Source organism: Psammomys obesus, unplaced genomic scaffold, assembly GCF_907164565.1.
Source record: "Psammomys obesus unplaced genomic scaffold, mPsaObe1.curated_primary_1811, whole genome shotgun sequence".
In the NCBI taxonomy this organism is placed as follows: Eukaryota; Metazoa; Chordata; class Mammalia; order Rodentia; family Muridae; genus Psammomys; species Psammomys obesus.
The window spans coordinates 19,589,733-19,615,060 of NW_026596134.1; the positions used below are offsets into that span (position 1 = coordinate 19,589,733).

The 25,328-nt window shown below is 44.2% G+C and overlaps 1 protein-coding gene across 2 annotated transcripts in view; it reads left to right on the forward strand.

The window, feature by feature from the left end:
• Positions 1 to 24,271, forward strand: part of Ston2 (stonin 2) — a 148,115-nt gene extending 123,844 nt beyond the window's left edge. For both annotated transcript variants that reach the window (XM_055593154.1, XM_055593153.1), the window contains exons 5-7: positions 13,585 to 15,429; positions 20,390 to 20,592; positions 22,710 to 24,271. In XM_055593154.1, coding sequence (XP_055449129.1) covers positions 13,585 to 15,429; positions 20,390 to 20,592; positions 22,710 to 22,793 — 2,132 coding nt within the window. In that variant the 3' untranslated portion in view covers positions 22,794 to 24,271. The remainder of the gene's footprint in view (positions 1 to 13,584; positions 15,430 to 20,389; positions 20,593 to 22,709) is intronic.
• The last annotated feature ends 1,057 nt before the right edge of the window (positions 24,272 to 25,328 follow it).

Sequence of the window (25,328 nt, forward strand, 5' to 3'; positions counted from 1 at the left end):
TCCTCCCAGCCCCAGCCTCCTTCCGTCTTTCCCCCAGTCTTCCTCCCATAGTCCTCAGAAAGGTGGGGCCTTCTCCCCTACCATCTGACCCCATCCTATTAAGGCTTATCAAGACTGCCTGCATCCTCTTCCTCTGTGGCCTGGCAAGGCTGCTCCACCAGGGGGAAGTGATCAAAGAGCCAGAAATAGAGTTCATGTAAGAGACAGCCCCTGTACCCCTTATTAGGGAACCCACATGGAGATTAAGCTATCTGTTGGCTACATCTGAGCAGGGACTCTAGACCCTCTCCATGTGTGGTTCTTGGTTGGTGCATCAGTCTCTGCATACTACCCTGGACCCAGATTTGTTGGTTCTTTCTATTGGTCTCCTTGTGGAGCTCCTCTCCCTTCCAGACCTTTTTACATCCCTATGCTTCCATAAGACTCCCTACTCTTTCATCTGACACCCATCAGAATGGCTAAGCTCAAAAATTCAAGTGACAACACATGCTGGCGAGGATGTGGAGAAAGGAGAATACTCCTTCTTTGCTGGTGGAAGTGCAAACTTGTACAACCACTGTGAAAATCAATCTGGCGCTATCTCAGAAAACTGGGAGGCTATATCACTCCTGGGCATACACCCAAAAGATGCCCCACCATTCAATAAGGATGTGTGCTCTACTATGTTCATAGCAGCTTTATTTGTAATAGCCAGAATCTGGAAACAACCTAGATGTCCCTCAACGAAGGAATGGATACAGAAATTGTGGTACATTTATACCATGGAATACTATTCAGCCATTAAAAACAAGGAGATCATGAAATTTGCAGTCAAATGGATAGAACTAGAAGAGATCATCCTGAGTGAGGTTACCCAGACCCAGAAAGACACACGTGGTACATACTTACTTATAAGCGGATATTAGCCATATAATATAGGATAACCATACTACAATCTATAGACCCAAAGAAGTTAAATAACAAGGAAGACCCTAGGGAGAAGTCTTAATTCTCATTCAGATGGCAAATGAAATAGATACCAAAAGTGGATGAAGAGAGGGAACAAGATGAGAGCCTAAAATGATGTCCTCTGTAAGACTCCACCTAGCAGGGGATCGAAACAGATGCTGAGACTCACAGCCAAAATTTCAACTCTTAAGAAGAGGAAGAAATATAAACAGTTGACAATTATTTCTCACAGTTTTTGGAGGCCAAGAAGTGCAAAATGAAGGTGCCAGCAGGTTCAGTAACTAGTGAGGTCCTGGTCTTTACTTCCAACATAGCACTGTGGGGCTCACAAGGCAGAAAAAGCAGAAGGGCAAAAGGGCCTAGTGGTTTCCTACAACCCTTCTGTAAGAGCCCTTTGTTGTACTTGAGAGCCAAACTCACATGACCTACTCATGACTTAAAGGCTCACTTCATAAAACTATCATACTGGGTCTTAGATTCCAACATTGCCTATTAGTAAAGTACACACATTCAAACCATTACAGATGGGCGACTGGTGAATTTAGTGGCACCTGTTGGTTCAGGATGTATGAGATACATCAGTGAGCTCTTGTACTTCCTGTTCTCCTTTTCTGTAGCTACCTGACTTCCTTTCCCAGGATAATCATGATCTCTAAGAGACTTGAAAAGGCCACGGTGCCTTTGATTTATATTTTCAAATAAATCCTTATTCCAAGAATGCTTTCAAATTATTATTATTTTTTTAATTATTATTATTTTGGTCAGGCCTGCTTTCTAAATTTTCTGGTTTTCTGTTAAGATGTGATACCCACTCACCTGGGAATGACTCATTAAAGCAAAATAAAAGAGAGGAAATTCATTTGTAACCTGAAATTACTTTGATATCCAAATAGCAGTCAGGAGCATAGCCAGGTAGTGTCTGATCACTGTGAATGATGAGAAGCAAGTTCATGCATGTAATTTCTTATTTACTTCCCAACAACCCCATGGACTAGCCCAGGCATGATGACTGTTCCATGTTATGGTGAGCAGATTGGCACATGAACCCTTAGTAGAGCTGGCTAGACATAGTGCCTCGTGTTTCGTGGCTTTACTAAAGGCCCTGCAATGCTAAGTGTCTCTCTCCAAGATCTTCCCCAAGAGTTTATAGACTTGGAGAAAAAAAAATCATGATATTACCAAATACTTACCTAATATTTACCATGTATATCTATATGATATTATATATATTGTTCATATCACACATATGATTATATAATATTATACCAATTCAGTCTCCCCTCCATCTTAAGAGCATTTGAGGGTGCTAAGGCCTCTGTGTTTAAGAACAGCCAGGAGATGAATATGCAGGGAAGGAGTATATCCTCTCAACCAAACTGACAAGCATTGGGTCAGGTTCGCCCAGGCCGAAGCTGTTGATTTCTTTTCCCAGAAAGAATCTCTGGGAAATTAAAAAACAAATAAGCAAACTCATTACTTTCAAACTTAAAAGAGTTTTGGGTGTGCCTGCTGTATTGCCCAGATAATAACAGAGCTGTTCCATCACTCTGTGGAAAGTGTGAGCATCAGTAGAGAAGAGTAAGGAAGCTGAAATATTTTTGCCGAGCAGCCAGACAAGTCCGAAGCGGTCTAGCTAAGAATACCTATCCACCCTTGGACCGCACAAGAATCTTTTCTTCTGTCTATGTTACTTGGCTGCTAAAGAGCTTGCATGGCATGTAAAAGAAGCCAATTCAACTAAGCAAAGACGCTCTGTTCTAAGGATATAGTACTGTGTAGAATAAACAGAAAAGCTAAGGGAAATTGGCATGTCGACTTACACTTTGTCATAAAACAGCCCCAGGTTTAGTGGCTTAAAACCATCATTTGCTTAGGTCATAGTGCTGTGAATAGCAATCTGGACAAGGCTTGACCATCCCAGGATGTGAGGGCTAGCTGGACCCCTTGGGGACTTGCTCATGGTCTAGTCAGTTGACTCTCTAAGCAGAGTGTCCGTTCTCTTCCGTCCCCCCGGAATGCCACCCACTCAATGGTGTCAGGGTCTCAAGCACTGGAAAAATGTTAAACCCAAATGTACAAGCGTTTTTCAAGTTTCTGCTTGCAGTCCATAATTTCATTCTTAATGAGAGCACATCACACACAGGTCCATCCTGTCAGTGGGGACAGGATGGACCCAGAGCATGGATAGAGATGGGAAACATCACTGGCCCTTTTTGGTGTCTCCCAGGTATGGTTGTAAAACTTGTCAGCTTTGTTGCTATTTTTATTATTTTATCTTTTGAGGTGCTGGGCATTTAAATCCAGGTTTTTGTGCAAGGAAGTTAGCAAGAACTCCACCACTGAACTACATCCCCAGCCCTTGGCTTTCTAAGACAGGTCCTCACAATGTTGAACCCACAATGTGTTCCAAGTGCAAGCATTCCAAGCTTGTGCCACTATGGTCCCTCTCAAGACAATGTTAACCCGAGTGCTGCAGGCTTTTTAGGGATCCTCCATCTGAATAACTTAGCCCCTAGCATCTGCATGTCTGAATTAATCCATTCAAGATTTCCAAAAGGATTCTTTATTGGAGACATATATGTTGTGGATGGAGGCCCTCGTTTGGCAATCTGTAAACTGAAAGGAAAAAAGTTCCCCAATGGACAGTTATGAAGTTGTAATGAAGAGTGGCTCAGAGCAAGCATAGCAATCCCCTCAGCACACACAGCTCATGACGTCAATATGGTCTTTCTCCAGGCCTTGCAGAAACTGTAGGACTGCCTGGAAGCAACAGTAACAACCTATTTGGTGGACATCAGATTTAAACATTTAACTCAGAAGATGCTTGCTATAATGCTAGTGATGTCCCAGTATGGGTTGTAATCTAATAGGCATCCCCTTCTTGCCAGGGCTATATATTCATCAGACACCAGGTCTAAGACTTTGTAACACACGACCTGGCAGCAACTATTTGTTGGAATCAGTGTTAAAGTGTCCATAGAACTAGAAGGCTAGCTTTAAAACTGTATAGGAAACAGAGGGGAATGGTGGAGCCAGCTTTGTATTCCAGGTAGCAGAGAAAGCCTGAATAGGGTGAGAATTCCTCTGATTGAATTATTGCCCAAATAAACAGAAGTGCTTAGGGGAGTAATAGGTCTTATTTGCGAAGAATACTTTTCCTCTTGGACTGACAGGAAAGACCATTTTTCTGATTACAATGGCCATTTCTTACAAAGGGTAGGGAGGGGGTGCTGTGTGTGTGTGTGTGTGTGTGTGTGTGTGTACATGTATACCATGAACGCCTAGTACTAGAAGTTAGCTTTCTCCAAATGTTTGATCATGTTTCTTTAAAAGTTTAATTATGAGCATCTAATATACCTATATATTTATTGACAGTGTACTTTGTCTATAAATGGTAAACAGATGTTTTAGTTAATGTTTCATAACACTAGGAAGTAGATATATTTTAAAAAGGAAACAAGAATGAAGATTTTAAAGATTCGCTGCCACACCACAGCGAATCGTGCAGTGCCCCTCCTCCCTTAGACTTCACCACTAGTTCAGAGACTTCTCATCTGGACCACTCACCTGGCACCTCTGCAGCCTCCCAGTACGTCTCTTCCCTCCCTCCCTTTTTAAGCTTTTTATTCTCTGTGAATTTCACATCATGCACCCATATCCTGCTCCTCTCCCCATTCCTGTGTATCCCACCCTCTGCCCTTGCAACCTCCCCCTACTGAAAGAAAAAGAAATTGAGAAAATAAAATAAAGTAAAATGAAAACCAAATATCTTGTTGTGGAAGCTGCAATGTGGCACGGCGTGGCGCACAGTACACCCTTTTGTCCACACATCCTTACTTGCACGTGTTCATTACAATGAGACATTGGTCTGTTTCGAGCCCTCTGTCTTCTGCTACACTACCTCACCGGGACTTCTCCCAGAAATCCTGTTGTTGCCCTGTGTTATGGAGATCCTGCAGCTTTAGATCTGCAGTACAGGCCCTTTCACGTGCTCCAACGATTCATAGATGGGATAGATGTTGGGGTGGGCAACTCAAAGCCCTGGACCAAAGCCGAATTGGTCAGTCCTCTAGCTCTCATGTGACCACACTACCAGGAAACGCTCTCCAACACTGCCCTGGCTAGCCCACTCAGTGCCACAGCCAGCAAGGGATGGGGCCAACTTTCCCTCTGCCACACCCTCAGGGCTGGCTCACCTGCCCCCATGCCACCAGGGCATGTTCCACTGTGCTGCCCAGGTGAGGTGCAGGGCCCTCTCTTCTGAGTGCTGCCCTAGCAAGGGGCAGATCCAGCCCTCCCTATGGCCTGACGTTGGCCCCACATTTTTATGTGGGTGCTGGAAATCCAAACTCAGAGCCTCATGCTCGCGTGACAAGTATTTTGCCAACTACGCCATCTCCCCAGCCACATGGGCCAAACATTCTTTTTACATTCATTTGTTTTTGTTTTAGAGACAGGGCCTCTCTCTACATAGCCCTGGCTGTCCTTGAACTTACTAAGTAGACCAGGCTGACCTCAAACTCGAGATCCACCTGCCTCTGCATCCTGAGAGCTGGAATTAAAGCTGTGCATCATCACATTTGCCCAGACCACATATTCTTAAATTCACTGTCCTAAATAGAAATTCTCAAAACTGACAGCGTTATTGGGTGATGCTGAAGTTTATGGAGGACTGGGGAACATCTCCAACCGCTCAATTGTCATGTAGTAGAGCAAGGTCAGTCCAATTCAAGAACCTAACTTTTACCCTTTTCTGCTTGCGATAGCTCAGAGTTGGCAGTAGAGCCCAGCATGGCCTCAGGAACTCAATCAGGCAGGTAGCCTTTCTCTTGTGAGTCTTGTGTCCACCCAGGAAACCCTTCTCTCTATATATATATCTGCTGAAAGATGTGCCTGTGTGAGCAAGTCAGGAAAAGCATTGAGCAAATGAATCATCCGGAAATAGTTAATAACTCTTTTCCTAGATTATCTTAATGCAGTTGCTCATAAATTTTGAGAGACTTAGAAGTACACCTAAATCACTATATGCTAAATGAATCCACTGAATTGTTAGAAATTAGGGGCTTTTCCTCCCCTTGTTTGTCTAAGATACTGTCTTGATATGCTCACAGGTTTAAATTTTTTTAAGGTTTATTTATTTTATGTGTGAGTGTTTTGCCTGCATGTGTGTATGTGTGCAGTCCACGTGTGTTCCTGATGCCCTCAGAGGTCACCAATCCCCTGAAACTGGAGCTATGGCAGTTGTAGCTGCCAGGTGGATACTAAGAAGTAAACCCAGGTTTTCTGCAGGGGTAGCAGGTGCTCTTTAATCACTGAGTCATCTTCCTAGCTTCTATTTTTATTAATTGCTTTCTATGAGATTGTCTCCTCTGATCTTGGTGAAAGAGAGTTGGGCAAATGAAAACAAATTATGCAGCCCAAATCCATTTGGAAAGAAATGGCTTGTTGCATACAGGAGATGTTTGGTTATTTTGTTGTTGCCACTGTTGTTAGAAAACCAACATGAAGAGAAGTGAATTGGGGGTAACACAGGAAACTGAATCTGTAGAGGTCTTTCCAGCTTATGGGGCTTTCAGCTAACCTAATAGGTGGTAGTGGACCCCCACCAAGACTGCCAGAATGTCTTTAAGAAACTATATTACAGCCTAACAAAGTAAGTGGATGGAAGTTACCCAGACTTAGAGCGTCTGTTCCATTCATCCCTATACATGTGAGCACAAGCATATGTGACAATGTGTAAGAGCTCCCGGCTCTGCTCATTGTCCTCACCACCACACCCCAAACAAACTAACAGAACAAACTTTGATGAATCAGAACTTACCATCACTAAGGCTTATACAGTGAAAATACATAGAGGGCTGTGAGGGTGAAAGTACATGTTGATGCTGGGGTGATAAGTCAAGTGAAGGGCTTGCCATGTAAGCATGAGTGATTACCAAAACCCAGAGAGAAAGAATGGATAGGTACATACATCATACATTCATACATACATACATACAAACATACATACATACATACCTATGTGATAGGTAGGTAGATGGATGGATGGATGGATGGATGGATGGATGGATGGATGGATGCAAGCAAGCAAGCCATAGTGATACACACTTGTAATCCCAGTGCTGGGGAGCTGGAGACAGGCAGATCCCTGGTGTTTGCTGGCCAGCCAGCCTTGCCTACTAAATGGGCTCTAGGCTAGTAAGCAACTATTTCAAAAAACAAGATGGACCGTACTTGTGGGATGACAGCGGAGGTTGATCCCTGTCTTCCACATGCACATGTGTGTGCACACACATGCGAAGTGCTATCTATGAGAAGAACGGTAAGTACCAGCTCTGCAAGGGCATATACTGGTGCTGTAACATGAGTGGGCTAAGAGTAGAACTGTACGTGACAAAGCACTGGGAGTGTTGTTGGCAGAGGCCCTGAGGAGACCTGAAATCTTCACTTCATTTGCGTTTTGAGGGTCTCACCTCATAACCCAGGCTATCTTCAAGCTCATGGTCCTACTGACATTTGGTTACAGTGACATCTTCCCTGAGGATTAGCTTGGTTTTTATTTCCTGCTAACATAACCAGGAGGGTAATGAAGTGCTCATCTCCGGATGTTCTAATCTTCTCTAAATGTGTCCATTTTCTGTAACCTAAGGACTACAATCCAAAGGTTGTAAAGGTGATAGTGTGGTGTGTCTTCAGTTGCTGAGCAATCCAGCATTTAGAGTTGTCTTATGCTTACACCAAACCTAATTTTACCTGCTCACTCAAGAGAGAGGATACTATTAGAAACTGATACCCACTGAACAATGTAAGCTCAGGATTCAGCTCCCTCAGCCACAGTTTAGTGTGTACTGGTTCACCCTAGACCTTCAGTAACTTCCTGGAGTTTACCTCAGGCATCTAGATATTCCTTGGAGCTTATCGATGCCTTGGGTTGTTGCTGGTACACACCTTCACATAGTTAGGAGGAGAGCGCACGAGGGTATGAAAGGACATGAGTGAGACTTGTGTGGAGGAGGAGTGCTGAGCTCTGATGACTCACCTGCTCCACTGAGAGCACGGGCGCTGTAGTCATGCAGCTGCTTCTGGGGGTTTGCCAGTGCTCTTTCAGGAAGTAGTCTCCTGGGTCCCAGTCCTGGTGGCTTCTGGGCATCAGTCAAGATGGAGGCTCCTTCCCTTCCCTGCTCCATGCATTGCTCCTTTCAGTAACTTCTCTGAGGTTCTGGTCCACTTACTCAGATTCTTTGACTCTTGCTGGTGACCCCCTGCTGGGTCATTGAAGTTGGTCCTTTCAGCCGCAGTAAGATGTTATAGCATGTCTCTGTGAGCTAGAGAATGAGGCTTTTATCTGGACAGTAGAAGAAACTTAGATAAAGAAAGTGCACATTAAGCCAGGGAACTAGTATGCCCAGATTGATTGAAGTTTACTCATTAGAGGACAAGACAAAAAGTTAAAGATACAGAAACTGAATATTGGGTAGTTATGAAAAAGTGTTCCATGAGCAAACAGGGGCCAAAGTTTGGAAGTCCAGAAAATGACCAATCCCTGGCCGTATGTAGGGATACACATTAGCAAGTGGCAGGAAAAGAGAATATTCCTGAGCCATCTGACAGACCTCAAATTCTGATGCCTGCTTTTTCCCGAGTGTCTAGTCAGCCACTCTTAAAAAGCAGAGAAAGGAACTGGAAGGAAATCTGTGCCCATCTTTTGAAGAAGGTCCTTGGTAAATACAAAGGAGTGTCTCGATGCACTGCCTGTTAAGTGTGCTCAAGGTAGTTTGATGCATTTGCTTCCTGCTTTTCGGGAAATTCTGACCAGGTATCATGACCATCATGAGAACATCTTCAGTACTGGACAGAACTTAGGACAGGTAGACAGAGTCAAACATCTGGCCCTGCTTTCACCATGGAGTTGAATTATCTCACTGCACTTAATAAAGTTACACGCTCCTTTCGGAAGTTCACCTGAGTAACTCTTTATCCCTTACACTTTGGCGGTGACACAGCGTGATTCCTTGCCCAAAGACTTCTGTATATAGAGAGGTCGGCCTTTGTCTAATCACCATCTTACTCCCAACTTGGACAGAGGCCCCTAAGAAGTTTATGTCAACATAACTCTTGCCAGTCCCAAATGGAAAAAGTTAATCAGATTTTACAGGAGAGAATGAACAGTAAGGAAATAATAGCTAACGGAAATTACAGCAAGATGACTTCTAATCTCATCGGCAAGGCAGGTTTTTTTAAGGTTTATTTCTTTCTATTTTCTGCGTGTACATGTTTTGCCTGCACAGATGTATATGCACCACTTGAGCACAGTACCTACAGCCAGAAGAGGTTAGACTGCCTGAAGTTAGAGACACACATGGTTGTGAGCTGCCATGTGGCTGGCAGAAAGTGAGCTTTTAACCACTGGGCCTTTTGGCCCTGGGCACTTCTCTTCAAAGCACCAAACCACGGTCTTCTCAGTCAAATGAAGGGGTTAAGTTTTGCAGTCTCTAAGGGATGCCTACGCTCCTCTTTTCACATCACAGATTGCTATATGGCTACTTAAGTGCCTAATGTTTTTTATTGGAGGCTGGCTACAGTTCTAGGCATTTTCTCTTACATAACTCTGGTTGTCTTTTCATGTTGAGAAACCTGCAGCAGAGAATCTTTGATCACATCTCTCCCAGCAAACTCAGTGGGCATCTTGCAAATAGGTTTTCTGCATGATGGCATTACATTAATGAATTAGGTCAACAACTGGGGGTAGAAAGATAACTACTGTGTTCCATATAGAGAGACTGTTAATCCCCCACAGGAGCACACTTCCCCACAGGCCTTCAGCTTCATTACCATTGTGATCACTTAATGTTGTACAATCCTAATCTTGAAGGAATTCACCTCCTCCATTTAGTAGATGTCAGTAAAGATATTAGAAGCCTTTTTGGACCTTAGCAATCTTCCTGTAGTATAGACTGGGGACCTGGTCTTTAAATGTGGCCCTTGTTTAGCAGTCACTCAAATCATAACAAAAGCAATTTTGAAGTAGCAGGTGGGAGAGTAATTAAACAAATAGTATATATTTTTTTTAATAAAAGGAATCGTGGGTGATAGTTAAATTCACAGTCAAGAATATATTAGCTTTTGCCTGTTTCAGACTGGGAAAAAGACCTAACCGTGGCTCGTTCAACACAGACTGTAGCAAAGCTGTCTCCTTTCTGTAGGGTCCACAGCCTGTAGCCATCTAGGGATTCTTCTGTCTCTGCCCCCCAGCACCATCTTGCCTTAGGAGCACTGGTATGGCAGACACATGGTACTGAACCTTGAGATGTCAGAATTCGAACTCAGGTACTCACACTTGTGTGGCAGGCACGTTACTCACTGAGCCATCAATATCACATTGTTATTTGGTTTTGTTGTTGTTGGTTTTAATCTTGCTTTTACTCCATGAGAAATTTGCCTTCAAAGGGTTATGCAATACCATCCCATACCTTACCTGTTTTCAGACACATAGTTACTTTTTAAATGAAGTATATTCTCCTACTAGTAATGGGAAGAGCAGCCACTAACCTATCAGATAGGATTTAATATTTTCTTAAGTCAATAGATGGAAAACTGAGATACAGAAGCTAAAGATGTACCCAAAGTTAAGTAGCTTATTAAGATCCTGGTATATAATTAAAACACAAGCAATTCAAACTCCGATCATAGAGTCTTGATTTTCCCTCCACATCCCCTTATGGTTCTTCCACGTTATAAACCTGAAGCCAGAGCATTATCTCAGGGTGACACAGGGCTGCATTTTAAGGGTGCAGCAGTTTATAGAATGTTTTTCTGTTGTTGAAATGTTTTTTAAAACTTCTCAGTGATCTAAACATTGCTATGATAAACATCCCCTCTGTACATGTGATAAACTTAGTTATTTTCTTAGGTGAATTCTTCTAAGAATTCTTGAGTTACTTTTTTTAAAAAAGATTTGGGTGTGTGTGTGTGCGCGCGCGCGCGCGTGTGTGTGTGTGTGTGTGTGTATGTGGTGTGTTAAGGATGGGGGATGTAGCCCAGTGGTAGAGTGTCTAGCATGAGTGACAACCTGAGTTCAACTCTTAACACTAAAATAAATAAATTGTACTTTGAGCCCGATGCTTCAGCTTCTAATGTCTAGAACTTCAAATAACTTGATTTTGAAAAGGAATTTATTGTAAGAAAATGATCTTCATTAGAGACAAGCCCTTTCTTCCCCCCTCTTTTTTCTTTTTAACTTTTGTCTCAGGAGAAGATGAAGGGGGCTATTTGGGGGACAAGGTTTCCAACAGAAGGGAATCCCTTGGCAAGAATATGAACAGCATTGGCAGAAAGCCACCCACAGAAGGAACAGAACTCAGCTTGTCTCCAGCCGGTGACTGGGGGTGAACTCAAGGCAGAAGGGATGGCCTTGGAGCTGCTGTGGCCAGCCAGGGACTGCATGGGTGGAGACGCTGCCTCCACAGGGAGCTACACTAAGACTCCTGTGAGTCGGGAGACTCATGACTGCTTCAAAGAAGTTACTGTACCTTTCACGGACCCACAGTGTTCCCCTGTCCTTCATTACAAACACAGTAGTGATTAATAAATGCACAGGGTATAAATACTGTAAGCTTAGGTTGTTTCCTCCCCCATCCCCTTTCCCCCAGTAAATAAATCAAGTCCGTATCTACAGAAAGCACGTCTGAGGGACAGTCTCATCTCTGCCGTGTCACATATACACCTTTGTGCCCGTTATATTCTGGGACGGCTTTGGGTAGGTATGCTCACATACCATGGTTATCTTGCCTCTTCAGAATGGGAGGGGTGTGTCTGTGTGTGCCTGTGTGTGTTTACCTACATTCAGTTCACCTCTTGTTATAAGTATTTTTAGTGTGAGTTTTGAGATCCAAACTCAAACTTTGAGTTTTCGAGACAAACATGTTACTGAGACCTTCCCCAACCTCAAAATGTTCTTTTTAACTTTTAAGACAGGACGTTGCCTTGTAGTCCCAGCTGGCCTGATTCTATATAGTCCAGGAAAAAAAAACTCAAATGTATGTTACTCCTTTTTCAGCCTCCTGAGTACTGGAGTTACGGGTGGATGCCAGCATGCCTGGCTCTCAAAATGACCCTTTCAATTAAGGAAATAGCTATCTGTTTGGATAAATTGCTTGGAAGAATGAGTAACAAGTCAGCCACCCTTTCATGTGTGCAGTTGTTTGTAGCATTGCTGGTTCAATATGGTTGGATAGGATATGCATGGGGGATTAGTGAGATAGTCTTAAAACTCGAGTGTCTATTTCAAGTTGATCCCAAATGACTGGCATGATACACACACACACACACACACACACACCTGGAAACATAGAGCTACTGCTGTAGCAAAGTTTCTTCCCTTATTTAGGCAGCAAACCTCTGAGTGTTTTCTAAAAGCCTATGTTCCCCTCCCTTGCAACAACTTCCTCATATACTTAGGGTCTTATGCTATACAAGTTTGGACCATTTTCTCATCAAACCCAAATCCTTTATTCCCTTCCTTTAAGGACATATTAGGGCAATATTTTATTTGTAGTAAGCTTTTACATTGTAAAGTACATAAACCCAGAGGTGGAAACTTTAAGGAAAAAAAATAGAGATTATATCACGAGCATTTCCTCATTACTAAAAGCTTATAAACACTGTAACAGCTAGGTATTATTCCACTGTGCTTGAATGTCTTAAGTCACCTGTTTACTGCGCTACAATAAGGCAATGGAACCTGGGAGAATGGAGCCTAAAATGGAGGAGGACTAAAGAAAGTCTTATCCAACAGCCAGCCGTTCTCAGAGCATCAGACAGTTTAAACTCTGAGGACTAAGCAAGGTCACTCAAGTAAGGTTCTCGTGAGTTCACGCCGTGTATGGTCATAAGGACAAGCTGCACATGGCAAAACATGTTTTTCTATAGAGGCATACGAACAACAAGTAAGCTCACTCCTACCCACCACACCTGGGAGGGGCACAAAAGCACATCCCAAGAATAATTCAGGGGTTTTGGAGAACCTGAGGTCACCCATCTCTTTTCTCCTTTTCTTGGAGTTTTCTCACAAGCACTCAGAATTCCCCTCACACAACTCCGCTCTTGGAGCACGTTCCAAGAGTCAGCACACTATTTGTGTGAGTTTTACATACACGTTGAGTCACTCACACTTACTGATCACATTTGGGCCATAGTTAATTGAAGGATATGTACTGCCATATCCTTCATACGACTGATAGAATAAATATACATTTTAGAATATAGATTATTTTTTGAGGAGTCTGTTTATATCATTTCACGCAGGAGAGTCATTTCGATTTTTATAGATTAAGCACACACCCCCTAGAAGCTAAAATGCAGAGAAAATCCGTTTCACACATTAGCGCATCTGTCTTGACAAAGCCATCATGTTCTTACGGCATTTAATGTGGTGGCACCTCCAGCATGCCACTTGCAAAATCAGGAGACTTGTGCTCAGGTGAGGAACTTTTAGGCACTCGAGACATATACTATGCTGCTTGGGAATTCGCTGGGTTCTAGATAAAATTCTAGTAACCTTTGCCCTTGCGGTTTCAATTTCCTGTAACACTAAGATCCTCCCTGGCAGCTCCTCATGCCTTTTCCTTTTCCTTTCAGACAACTCCTCCTCCCTGCAGGAAGATGAAGAAGTAGAGATGGAGGCTATCAGTTGGCCGGCTGGCAGTCCAGCCATGAATGGGCACCCTGTTGTTCCACTAGTGACCACAGCTCGCTTCCCAAGCTGGGTCACCTTTGATGACAATGAAGCTGGCTGCCCTTTGCCACCGGTCACCTCGCCAGTGAAGACAAGCACTCCATCTGTTGCAACTGCCACCCCGGATGTACCTGTACCTTACAACTCAACTGGGTCATTTAAGAGGGACCGTCCCAAGAGCACATTGGTGAACTTCTCCAAAGTTCAGAAGCTGGACATTTCCTCCTTACACCGTCCACCTTCTGTAATCGAGGCCCCGCCCTGGAGGGCCACCAACCCTTTCCTGAATGAGACTCTTCAGGACGTACAACCTTCCCCTATCAACCCGTTCAGCGCTTTCTTCGAAGAGCAGGAACGGCGCTCCCAAAACAGTTCTGTTTCCAGTACCACAGGCAAAAGCCAAAGAGATTCTCTCATCGTCATCTACCAGGATGCCATCAGTTTTGACGATTCGGGCAAAAGCCAGTCCCACCCTGACGCTATTGAAAAGCTCAAACAACTGCATATTGAGGACCCTGATCACGTGGGCAGTACGGCCCTGCCAGATGATGACCCCGCAGCCTGGGTTGAACAAGAAGCTCATTCACCTGCCTCGGCTCTGACACAGCCCAGGGATGGATGGCCAATGATGCTGAGAATCCCCGAAAAGAAAAACATCATGTCCTCCAGGCACTGGGGGCCAATCTACGTCAAACTGACAGACAGCGGTTACCTGCAGCTGTATTACGAGCAAGGCCTGGAAAAACCATTCCGCGAATTCAAGCTGGAGATCTGTCATGAGGTTTCAGAACCCCGGCTCCAAAACTACGACGAGAACGGGAGGATCCACAGCTTGAGGATAGACCGCGTCACTTACAAGGAGAAGAAGAAATACCAGCCCAAACCTGCTGTGGCCCACACGGCAGAGAGGGAGCAGGTGATTAAACTGGGCACCACCAATTACGATGACTTCCTGAGCTTCATCCGCGCCGTTCAGGACCGGCTCATGGATTTGCCAGTGCTGTCCATGGACTTGAGCACAGTTGGCTTAAACTACCTCGAAGAGGAGATTACGGTGGACGTCAGAGACGAATTCTCCGGCACGGTAAGCAAAGGAGACAACCAGATCCTCCGGCACCGTGTCTTGACACGGATACACATTCTGACTTTCCTCTCCGGGCTGGCCGAGTGCCGCCTGGGTCTCAACGACATCCTTATCAAAGGGAACGAAATCGTTTCTCGGCAGGACATCATGCCCACCACCACCACGAAGTGGATTAAGCTCCACGAGTGCCGTTTCCACGGGTGCGTGGATGAGGACGTGTTTAACAGCTCCCGAGTTATCCTCTTCAACCCTTTGGACGCATGCCGGTTTGAGCTGATGAGGTTTAGGACGGTGTTTGCTGAGAAGACCTTGCCCTTCACGCTCAGGACGGCAGCGAGCATCAATGGGGCGGAAGTGGAGGTGCAGAGCTGGCTACGGATGTCTCCGGGATTCTCCTCTAACCGCGACCCTCTCACTCAGGTTCCCTGTGAGAACATAATGGTCCGCTACCCGGTGCCCAGTGAGTGGGTGAAAAACTTCCGCAGGGAAAGTGTTCTGGGGGAAAAGTCTTTGAAAGCCAAAGTGAACCGGGGGGCAAGTTTTGGCTCTGCTGGAGCCTCTGGCTCTGAGCCTGTGATGAGAGTAACTCTGGGAACTGCCAAGTACGAGCACGCCTTCAACGCCATTGTGTGGAGGATAAACCGACTGCCAGACAAGAACTCAGGTGGGTAGTGCTTCCCGTCTCTGGAGAGAGCTGTCGGGACTGCTGCGGTCAGCCTGTGCCTGTGTGCCGCATTCGCTCGTGCTGTGTGGTGGAAATGATGGTGATGGGGAGGCGAGAATAGGAGACTAGGACAAGCCACATATAGTAACACCTATGTCATCCGTTCCCCGCCTTACCATTCTTCATCTCCCACACCATTATCATACTGCTCAGCTGAGCACCCAAACAGCTTTCCAGAGCAGCTTCTGAAGTGTGTGTAGAGGCCAGAGAATATCACCATGTCATTCCGAGGGTGCTAGCCACCCTGTGTGTGACAGAGGTCTCTAACTGGCCCAGAACTCAATTTGCCAGTTCAGCCAGGTTGGCTGACTGGTGAGTGAGCCCAAGTGACCTGTATATCTGTGTTTTCCCAGTCGTGGTTTGCTGGTTTTGTTGTTGTTGTCTTAATTATTTTACTATTTTATGTGTGGGTGTTTGGGCTGCACGAATGTCTGCTCACTGTGTGCATGCGTGGCCTGAAGAGGCCAGAGGGCTTCAGATCCATGGTACTGGGATTACAGAGGGCTGTGACTCGCCGTGCCCGTGGTAGGAATAGAACCCAGGTTCTATTCCTCCGAGCAGCCTCGGAGCCATCTCTCCAGCCCATCCCCAGCTCTGGGATTGTATACAGGCACCACCACACCTGGCTTTTACATGTGTTCCTGGCATCAATTTCAGATCATTGGTAAGTAGTGTTACTTGCTGAGCCATTCTTGAACAAGTTTTGTTGAAGTTTTGTTCTTCTGGAACTCACTGGATCCTGGAAGACTTGTGGGTTCTGAAGAGCCATCTTTCTGACGATCCCCTTAGTGAAGGTGAAAGAGCCAGTTTATATTCAACCATATACTGTCAGTCATAATATCTCAGACCCAGAGTTTGGCTCTGGGACTCATTACGGGAAAGAGACCAAATATCCAGAGATATCAAGGTCCAAAAGGCGAAGCTCCACCAGACAGAAAGTAAAGAAAAAGGAGTGTTTGATTTAAACAAACTTCCCAGCCTAGCTGTGCTGCTCTGTCTGAGGGAGCCCAGAAGGCAAGGCTTCATGAGTGAAAAAAACAAAGCAGCAATAACCAGCTCCAATAGCTTTATTTTTGGAGTATGTCTGAGTGACCTCGGTGACTTGCAAAAAGTCTGTGATCCTACAAGCCTTTAAACCACTTCTCTTCTTGTTTGCAATAAACTGTGCCCATCTGTTAAGGAAAGTGGATTAGCTAGTCAGGCAAAAAGAAAAAAATAAAAAAAAGAAACTACTGACTTGAAATCACCCGTGCTTTCTTGCATTACCACTGTTAAATTATTACCATGTATTCAGGGTATTCTGCCACAAGTGTGGAATGGCAGCTTTATCATATCTTAAATGGAATTTGATGAGATAGCAAGAGACCATGCAGTCTAATCAACTCCCGAGGCTGCCCGGGGAGTAGGCAAACACCGGGCATTCTGTGTCAGACACTGGGTGTAGCTGTGCAAGCTGAGGAAACAATCAGACCTCTGTGCTGGACACTGGGGCGGCCACCCTCGGCTTCGACGCTGACGGGATTCTTAAAACAGTCTTGCTCTCTGTGCTTGCCTACTCATTTCTCTGGTGCTCAGCACTGTGTTCATCTGGTGCTTATGTGGCTTGCTGTCTCAGCCACGGGGGCCCACCTCACTTGAGAGTGGAAATGGGAAGTCCTGAATTCTCCTTTGGCACAGAAACCCTGGGGAAGAGAGAGCTGTGAACGTACTGGGCTTTCAAGCTGGGACCTTAGATGGGAGACTAAGAGGTGACATTACTCACCTGAAGTCACAAAAACACATTCAAGGGTCCTTTTCCCAATACCACAGGTCCCCTTTATAGATGTAGCCAAGTAGATACACGCCCTAAATAATATGTACCATAACAAGGATTTCTAGTTCCACAGTGTGTACAAATAATCTCAAAGTGACTTAAAACTCTTAAAAGTACTGTGTGAAGATCTTAGTTATACTCAACAAGGACTGACCTTAAATGGAGCAGGAAGAGGGGGTTTCAGTATGAGTAGGTCATTGAACTGAGGAAAGGCTAAATAGCAGACATCAGGGAAGACAGCACCAGAGGAGAGTTAGTCCCCGAAACTAATGATTGTCTCCTCGGTACAGCCGTGGAGACAAATTTTTGTCGTCATTTTTGGTGCTTGGGCCACTTGGCTCAAGTTGACAAGTGACCAGAGCAATCAAGATGGCATATAGTACTGGAGAGGATTATTGCCTTAAGGGAGAGAGAGAAAAGATTGTTACCAGAAAAAGGACAATGGGCAGAGAGGGCAGGGACAGCAAATAGATATATAGCAAACATTTTCTGTAATGCTTCCCAGCAGAGAATGCTCAGGAGCTTGAGGCCAAGTGACAGGCTACTTGTTTATTACACTCATTGCTAGTTTACTAAAATATTTAGGAGGGGGACTTCAAGACAGGGTTTTTCTATACAGCCCTGGCTGTGCTGGAATTCTCTCTGTACACCAGGCTGGCCTCGAATTCAGAGATCCCCCTGCCTCTGCCTCCTGAGTGTTGGGATTAAAGCACCATTAAAGCAACACCACTACCTAGCAAAGTCAATCTGGATTTTAACACTTAATTTCACCAAGAAAGACAAATTAACATATGTATGTAGTTATCTTTGTAACCATGAATTAAACTATACAAGCTTTCAAATTGCCCCACCTGTCCACCACACTTACACATTCAATCGCGGAGGCTAGGAATCTAGGACAAGATTTGGCTTTCAGCATTTCCTATGACTATGCTTTGAGACAAAGAGAAACAGTGTCTCAATATTCCAGCAATGTCAAGGAAATCTGATTAGATACAAACAATTGTTCGAGTCGCTATTTGAAACTATAGTGAGCAGTTTCCCTGGCAGTGGGCCAAGTACTTAGGACCTGGTTTGGAGTGGGTGAGATATGAATTTTATTCTCAGATTTGCTGTTTAGTGGTGGTGTGACCTCATGCAATTTACTTAACCCTCTTGGAGAAACGTAATTTTTCTCATCAGTGAGATAGGGTTATTAGTCCATAGCTCATTCAGAATGAAATGCTTTTAAGTGTTATGCACAGTGACAAATGATGGCTCTGTAATTAGTCTGTGGCACACAAACCAATAGACTGGACAGATTCATTTTCAGATACCATCAATATATTTATTTGTGGTTCCCCCCTCCCCCCCCAAAAAAAAACCAAAAAACAGTGCACATCTTTTAGTTAAACTTCTAGCTTTGCTCTTTAGAAACCATTAAATTATGTTATATTTGTGAAACAAAGAAAAACAAATACCTCATCCTGAAGTGTTTTCCTTGGAGAGAGGGTGTGTGTCTCCTTCCTTCGCTGAGATTGAAAAATCCTTCCCAGAGCAGTAAGGAAAACTGGAATTGTTTACTTGGAGAAGCAGGGAAGAGTTAGACCACTTAGTCAAAGCCACGCCATAGTGTTTATCTGTAGTCATTTGCTGCTTGCCGCCTCCACACCGTTCTCCTGCAGCCTGGCCTCCATGTCTGGGGATCATAAAGTTATGACCCAGACTGCGACCTTCATGTTGCAGCGACTGCCCCTCCCCCACCATACTATTTTCCTTGTTACTTCATAACTGTAATTTTACTGCTATTATGAATTGTAACGTAAATATCTGATGCGACCCATGTGAAAAGGTCATTCAACCCCAAAGGGGGTTGAGACCCACAGGCTGAGAACTGCTGCTTTAAGGGTTTGTGGTGAGAGTCAGAGAGAGAGAGAGAGAGAGGAGCAGCTAACATCAGTGCAGGCACAGGGCATCCACGATCATTCTCTGATGTGTCTGATGAAGGACACTGATGCTTGAACACCATAGTTGCAGAACCGGACTCTACCTCTGGAATCTAAAACTCAAGTGGAAAAACAAATCCTAACTTCATCTGCATGTACAGTTGACCCATAAATACAGACTGACCCTCCTAACTCCCCCCCCCCATGCTCTTAAATTCTGCATTTCTTGTACAGTCCACCTTCTCATATCCCTCCTAATCACCTCACTTTCCAGATGAGGAATCGAGGTCAGAAGGGAACAAAGGACTCTTCCACTTAGAAGGGGAACTGCAAATGGACCAATGTATTCTGACTGCAGATCAGATCATTTGTCCAGTGTGCTGTATTATTTCCCAGCCTCGTGTGTGCTGTCTTTAAATCCATCACTTTCACCCTCCCACAGAAACATGCCTGAGGCATCTCTGAGAATATAAAATGCTATTAAGAAAATTCATCTCGTAAAGGAAAGCAGTTTGCTCCAGGTGGCTGTCACTAGTATTTTATTAGGTGCCAAGTGTTAATCTCATATGTTCATTCTTCCACTCTCAAGCCTCTTTCTCAGTGTTTGTGCTGTGTCCACATAGCTCTTTGACCTAAACAGTCATAAAGGCCTGTTTCTCAGACTATGGGGTTTTTTTTTCTGTTTGTTTTTTGTTTATTTTTGTTTTTACAAATGATGTTTAATCACATTGATATTTCCATGTATTTGGTTTTTATTTTTTATTTTATATGCATTTTTGTTTTGTCTGCATGGGTGTCTTTGTGAGAGTGTCGGCTCCCAATTGTGAACTGCTCTGTGGGTGCTGAGAACTGAAACCAGTTTCCCTGGAAGAACAGCCATTGCTCTTAACTACTGAGCCATCTCTCCAGCCCCCACAGACTGTGGGGTTTATGCTAGTGTTCCAGGCTGTAGTAATCAAGAGGCATTGGATGAAAGAGTCTGAGGCACACTGAGTTTGGTATCTGCCTAGTGAAGCCCTCTTGCTCACCACTGGACCCTCTGCAAGTGCGAGGTACAGAGCCTCCAGACCTCCACCGTTATCAAAGTGGCTCTTTGGCCTCTTTTCCTTTTTAATTTCATCCTCATAGGACTTAACCTCTGGATTCTTTCTTTCTGTTCTAGCTTCTGGTCACCCACACTGTTTCTTTTGCCACCTCGAGCTTGGCTCTGACCGGGAAGTGCCTTCCAGATTTGCCAATTATGTAAATGTTGAGTTCACCATGCCCACGACTTCAGCCTCCAAAGCAGCTGTGAGATCCATCTCTGTGGAAGACAAGCCTGATGTCAGGAAGTGGGTCAATTATTCTGCACACTACAGCTACAAGGTAGCCTCAGGGGGGCTTCTGGCTGACGTTTCCAAGTCCATTTGTTCACTCCACCCCTCCCCCTTATTCCTTTCAGCAAATGCTTCTCATAAAAAGGAACTTTACATTCATTGCTGTGGGTGATCTGTTCTGACTTTAATGAAATAATCTCTTGTGGGTAAGAGAAAGGCTTGGAAAAAATTAAGGGGTTGATGAAAAGAATATAATGTATGACATCATCAATAATAACAGAAAGAACAGTAGAACCAAGCAGTAATTATTACTCATTTGTGACATAATTCTTGGTTTGGAGTGAACTTGGACATGGAGGGGAGTTTTGGGAACATGTTAAGCTGAAGCAAGTATTTCATCTACAGGAGTTGTAGATCAGAACACAACAGAGGCAGGTACAAGTGCAAACTTAGAATCCAAACCCTTTTACAGTGATAATAGCCTTGAGACTGGGGGAGAAGTCTGCAGTCAAGGCTGGGTGGTTTTCGGAGGATGGCGTCACAGGGTGTTTGAAGATAGGCTCTCCCCCTGAAACTCAGCTTCTGTTTTCCTGCCTCTGGGTGCTCAGATTATAGGTAGGTCGCTGTAAAACAAGGGCAATGTCTTGGAGAGGTGGACATTTGGGAGAAGATCAAGTTCCCAGGAGGGAAGAGAAAGGCACTGACAAAAGATTTTGCGAAGTTGCTTGATACTTTCCTATGTATAATGTTTACCATGGATTTATATAGTTATTATTCCTTTAAATATTTTCTTAGTTGTGTCATCTAAAACCTTTTAACTACCAAGAAGAGCGAATGCCCCATCTTGTGGCCAGGGAAAAAACCAGCAGTTCCCCAAAACCATGGACTGCAGTCTATCTTCATTTGTTGTCCCCAAGTGGAGAAGCCTAGCATTCAATGCAGTGCTGAGGAACAGCCTGAGTTATGAGATTCCTCAGTTCAAAGGACGACCTTCCTGACTCACCAGAGCTTTAGATAAGGCGTATTACTCTTTGAAAAGATTTTGTTTGTTTGATGTGTGTAGGTGTTTTGTCTGCATTGTATGTCTGTGCATTCACATGCACGCAGCGCCTGAGGAGGCCCTGGGAGTGGAGTCAGAGATAGTGGTGAGCCCCCATGTGAGAGCTGGGAATTGAACCCAAGCCCTCCAGAAGAGCAGGCAGTGCTCTTAACCACTGAGCCGTCTCTCTAGCCCAAGGCATGTTACTTCCTTTTCTTTTTTCATTTTTTATATTAGTTTATTTACTTTACATCCCTCCCTCCCCTCCTTCCTGTCCCCCCTCCACTTCCCCTCCTTCCTTTTTCTCCTGTCCCTTTCCCCCCAAGAAAAGGTGAGACCCCTACCACCGTATTAACCTTCAAAGCACCTCAAGTCACATCAGGACTGCTCTTATCTTCATCCCCTCAGGCCAGGCAAAACAGCCCTGCGAGAGTGGAAGTGATCCAAAAGCAGGCAATAGAGTCCATGTTAGAAACAGTACTTCCTCCACTCACAAGGCGCCCTGTATGAAGACCAAGCCTCCCATCTGCTACATGTGTGCAGGGGCCCTAGGTCCGGGCATGTTACTCTCAAAGAGCAACTTCTTAACAGTGTTTTGCAGGACATAGGATAGAACAATAAATGGTCAAAATACTTATTAGCTTAGAGACTAAGAGATGAAATAATTGGAAGGGCCTAAGTGGTCAACTGCAAAGGAACTTAGTCATTCTATAAACCGCTCTCAGTTGCCTACCAGAATCCTATACCACTGGGTAAAATGAACTAGATCTTGCTCCTATCCCATGAAGCCAATGGAATAGTGGAGGCAGGGGCAGCAGAAATATTCAAGGGAAATTCAGTCTCCCTACTGAATCAGCAACAAATGTAATCGGTGAGCATCTCTTCGTGACAACAAAGGATAAGAATTTCCCAGATGAACTGGACCACGAAGAAGAGGGAATTCCCCACCTGAGAGGGGATCCTGGTATACTCAGGACTAGCAAGTACTCCGTTGTGGCAGCAGCCATGAACATCCACAAAATTCAAACGATCCCAAGGAACCCTCTGAGATTCTTTGTTCATTTGTTTTGTGTTTTTCCTTTTGCTTCCTCTTATTCCTGATATTTCTCCATCTTTTATTTTGGCAGGTGGAGATTGAACAAAAAAAGAGTTTGAAGCCAGACTTTGAGGGGGAGGACTTGGAAAATCCAAAGGAATGTGGGGTTCAGTGACAGTGGCCCACCTGCAAGGAACTGAGGAACGCTGACTCCTGAATAATTCAAGATTAAGTCAACACCTGCTGTGGCTGCTCCATGTGGAAGGCAGTCTACCCCAGTTTCCTGTGTGCAGTTTCCCATGTGTGACAGGAAATCCTGAGGGAGCTGCTTTCAACAGCTCCTTGACACTGAGCATGCCCAAAGCACATGGTGCACCCGGCTTTCAGAGTTTATTATCTGTTGAGCCTCCTTGTCTTTTTTCTGCTTATATCATGGCAATGGTGTGTGGTTTGTGGTGACCATTAGAGACCCAAAAAGAACATCCAATGTCAGTGTTGGCACTGTTTGCTTCCAGTACTCATCTGTCACTTGGAAGTTTCTGGAAAAAAGCAGCCTTGAGCATCCATCTCTATTGCTCCCATTAAAAGATCCAAAGAGGTTTCAAAGCCATTTCCTCTTTGGATCTGCTAGGCCTTCTCTAGATGGTTCTATTCTTTAAATGTTGGTGTTATGCAGCAGAGGTTTTCCAGATGTTTCCCTTCTGATTCTGGATTGTCCAAGATCAAAATACTTTTGCAACTTCTCCTTTTCCATTTGCTGTCTTAAGTCATGAGCGGAAAGTGCCCTATCGGATATTTTCAAATTTAGGGATTGGAGCTTACGTCTACAAATGCACTGGATTGGATTCATAGTTTGTTGAGAAAAAAAACAAAACTGAGCTTATTTTTCTTCACTTAAGGAAAAAAAGGCATTAAGTGTAAGTTTATATTCAGTTTAGAAGACAGCTTCAATCATAAAGAATTACCAAATCTTCACTGACCACTTCTAATTCCTGAGTGGCTATGAGTCCATGTGTATAAAGGCAAAAGAAAGACACTTGGGAGTTCTTTTTATACCTCATATGCAATGACTGTTGAACATCCCTTTAACTCAAAATTTAGAGGAAACTTAAGCTAAAAATATCACTGTAAAAGCTGAGTTTGAATGAGCTTTGCCCCAACTTGAGAGGTTGGTAGTCACAGTATCGTGAGAGTTCAAAAACGCAGAAGGCTCCAGGGTCGGGCTGGGGAGAGCCGGTTTCCCAGTGTCACAAACTTGAAATGCTGGTCCAGGAATCAGAACAGCTGCCCTCTCCCTCACAGGTTCCCACCCCCGGCTTCTCTACCCCCTGCATGTTTGTACCGCAGTGTTTTCTCTCATGAAGAATATAGTAAGCGGACAGAATGCATATTTTATCAGACTTGGGAAACGTGTGGAAATAAGTAGAAAATACCTGCAGTTTGGGACTTAGTGATTCAAGTTTTGTTTTTTATCATTATTCAGCTCGTGTTTAGTGAGATTTGAACTATGTGCTGACATTATGCATTAGAAATCACTGCAATGTTTTGAAGTGCATTTTTAACTAAGCATTAGATTGAAACAAAAAGGACAAGCTGTGTGGGCATAAATAAGACCTGTATTCTGAATTTTTAAAATACAGCCTTTTCAGTACAGACCGGTGTATGTGTGTATGTGTTGATGAGAACTGGGGAGACTTGGTTTTATAGCAGTTCATATAGAAATATTTCCTTGAGTTTCTTTTGAACCAGGTATGTATCATGGCTATCCACGAAGCTAATGCATTCCATCTGTGGTGGCAGGTGTTGATCAGTTCTGCATGGTGTATTGCCGAGCTCAAGCCTGGATGGAGAGTTACGTTCAAGTAGAGCTACTGTATTTTAGGAGAAACATTGATAAGTTGACTGTGTCCACAGGCAGATGACCAGAGTTGTGAAGATCCTGATTATGTAAGGAACAGGGTCCACTGTCCCGCAAAACCAAGGGTAGAGCTGGGAAGGGAGTGCAGAGAAGTTAGGAGATGGTGTAATGGCCAATACCGGCCTCAAAGTTCTGCTGAGCTATAAAAAGGAAGAGGAGTCAGCTTTGTTTTGCATAACTTCAAAGGCAAAAAAAAATCAGGAACAGAAGATAACTTTATAGATGACAGATGTTCACTCAATCTAGTTGGAAGCTTTCTAAAGAAAGAAAGGGTCAAATGAGATTTCCTGCTGCAGCAAATGCCCAAACATGAGTGTAGCCACCTACCCCAGGCGCAGTGGAAAGGATTGTCATGTTTGATTTGGGCAAGATGGCAGGAACAATATTTTTTCAAATAGTCTTGATCAGGCATGCGGCTGTCTAGCTCCAGATAGCCCTTCCTCTGTGTTTTCATGCTGTTGGGGGACAGTGGGGTTCTCAAAAAGAATTGATCAAAGACTTCCATGTCATTTCCTCTGTTGGGCTAAAGGTCTGGAGAGTTCTCAGATGTCCAGTGGGTTGGAGGGTCGGCAGGATGAATGAAGGTCATCTCTGGCTTAGCACTGTGTTAGGGGCCCTGCCTCTGCTGCTGGCATAGCAGCACCTGTTTTTCTTGTCCCTCCCATCCCCTTGGTTAATTCTTGCCCTGGTGCTTTACCTGGACTGTTTGGATTTTTGTTGTTGTTTTGCCTTAACCAAAAGATTAAATATATATATATATATATATATATATATATATATATATATATATAT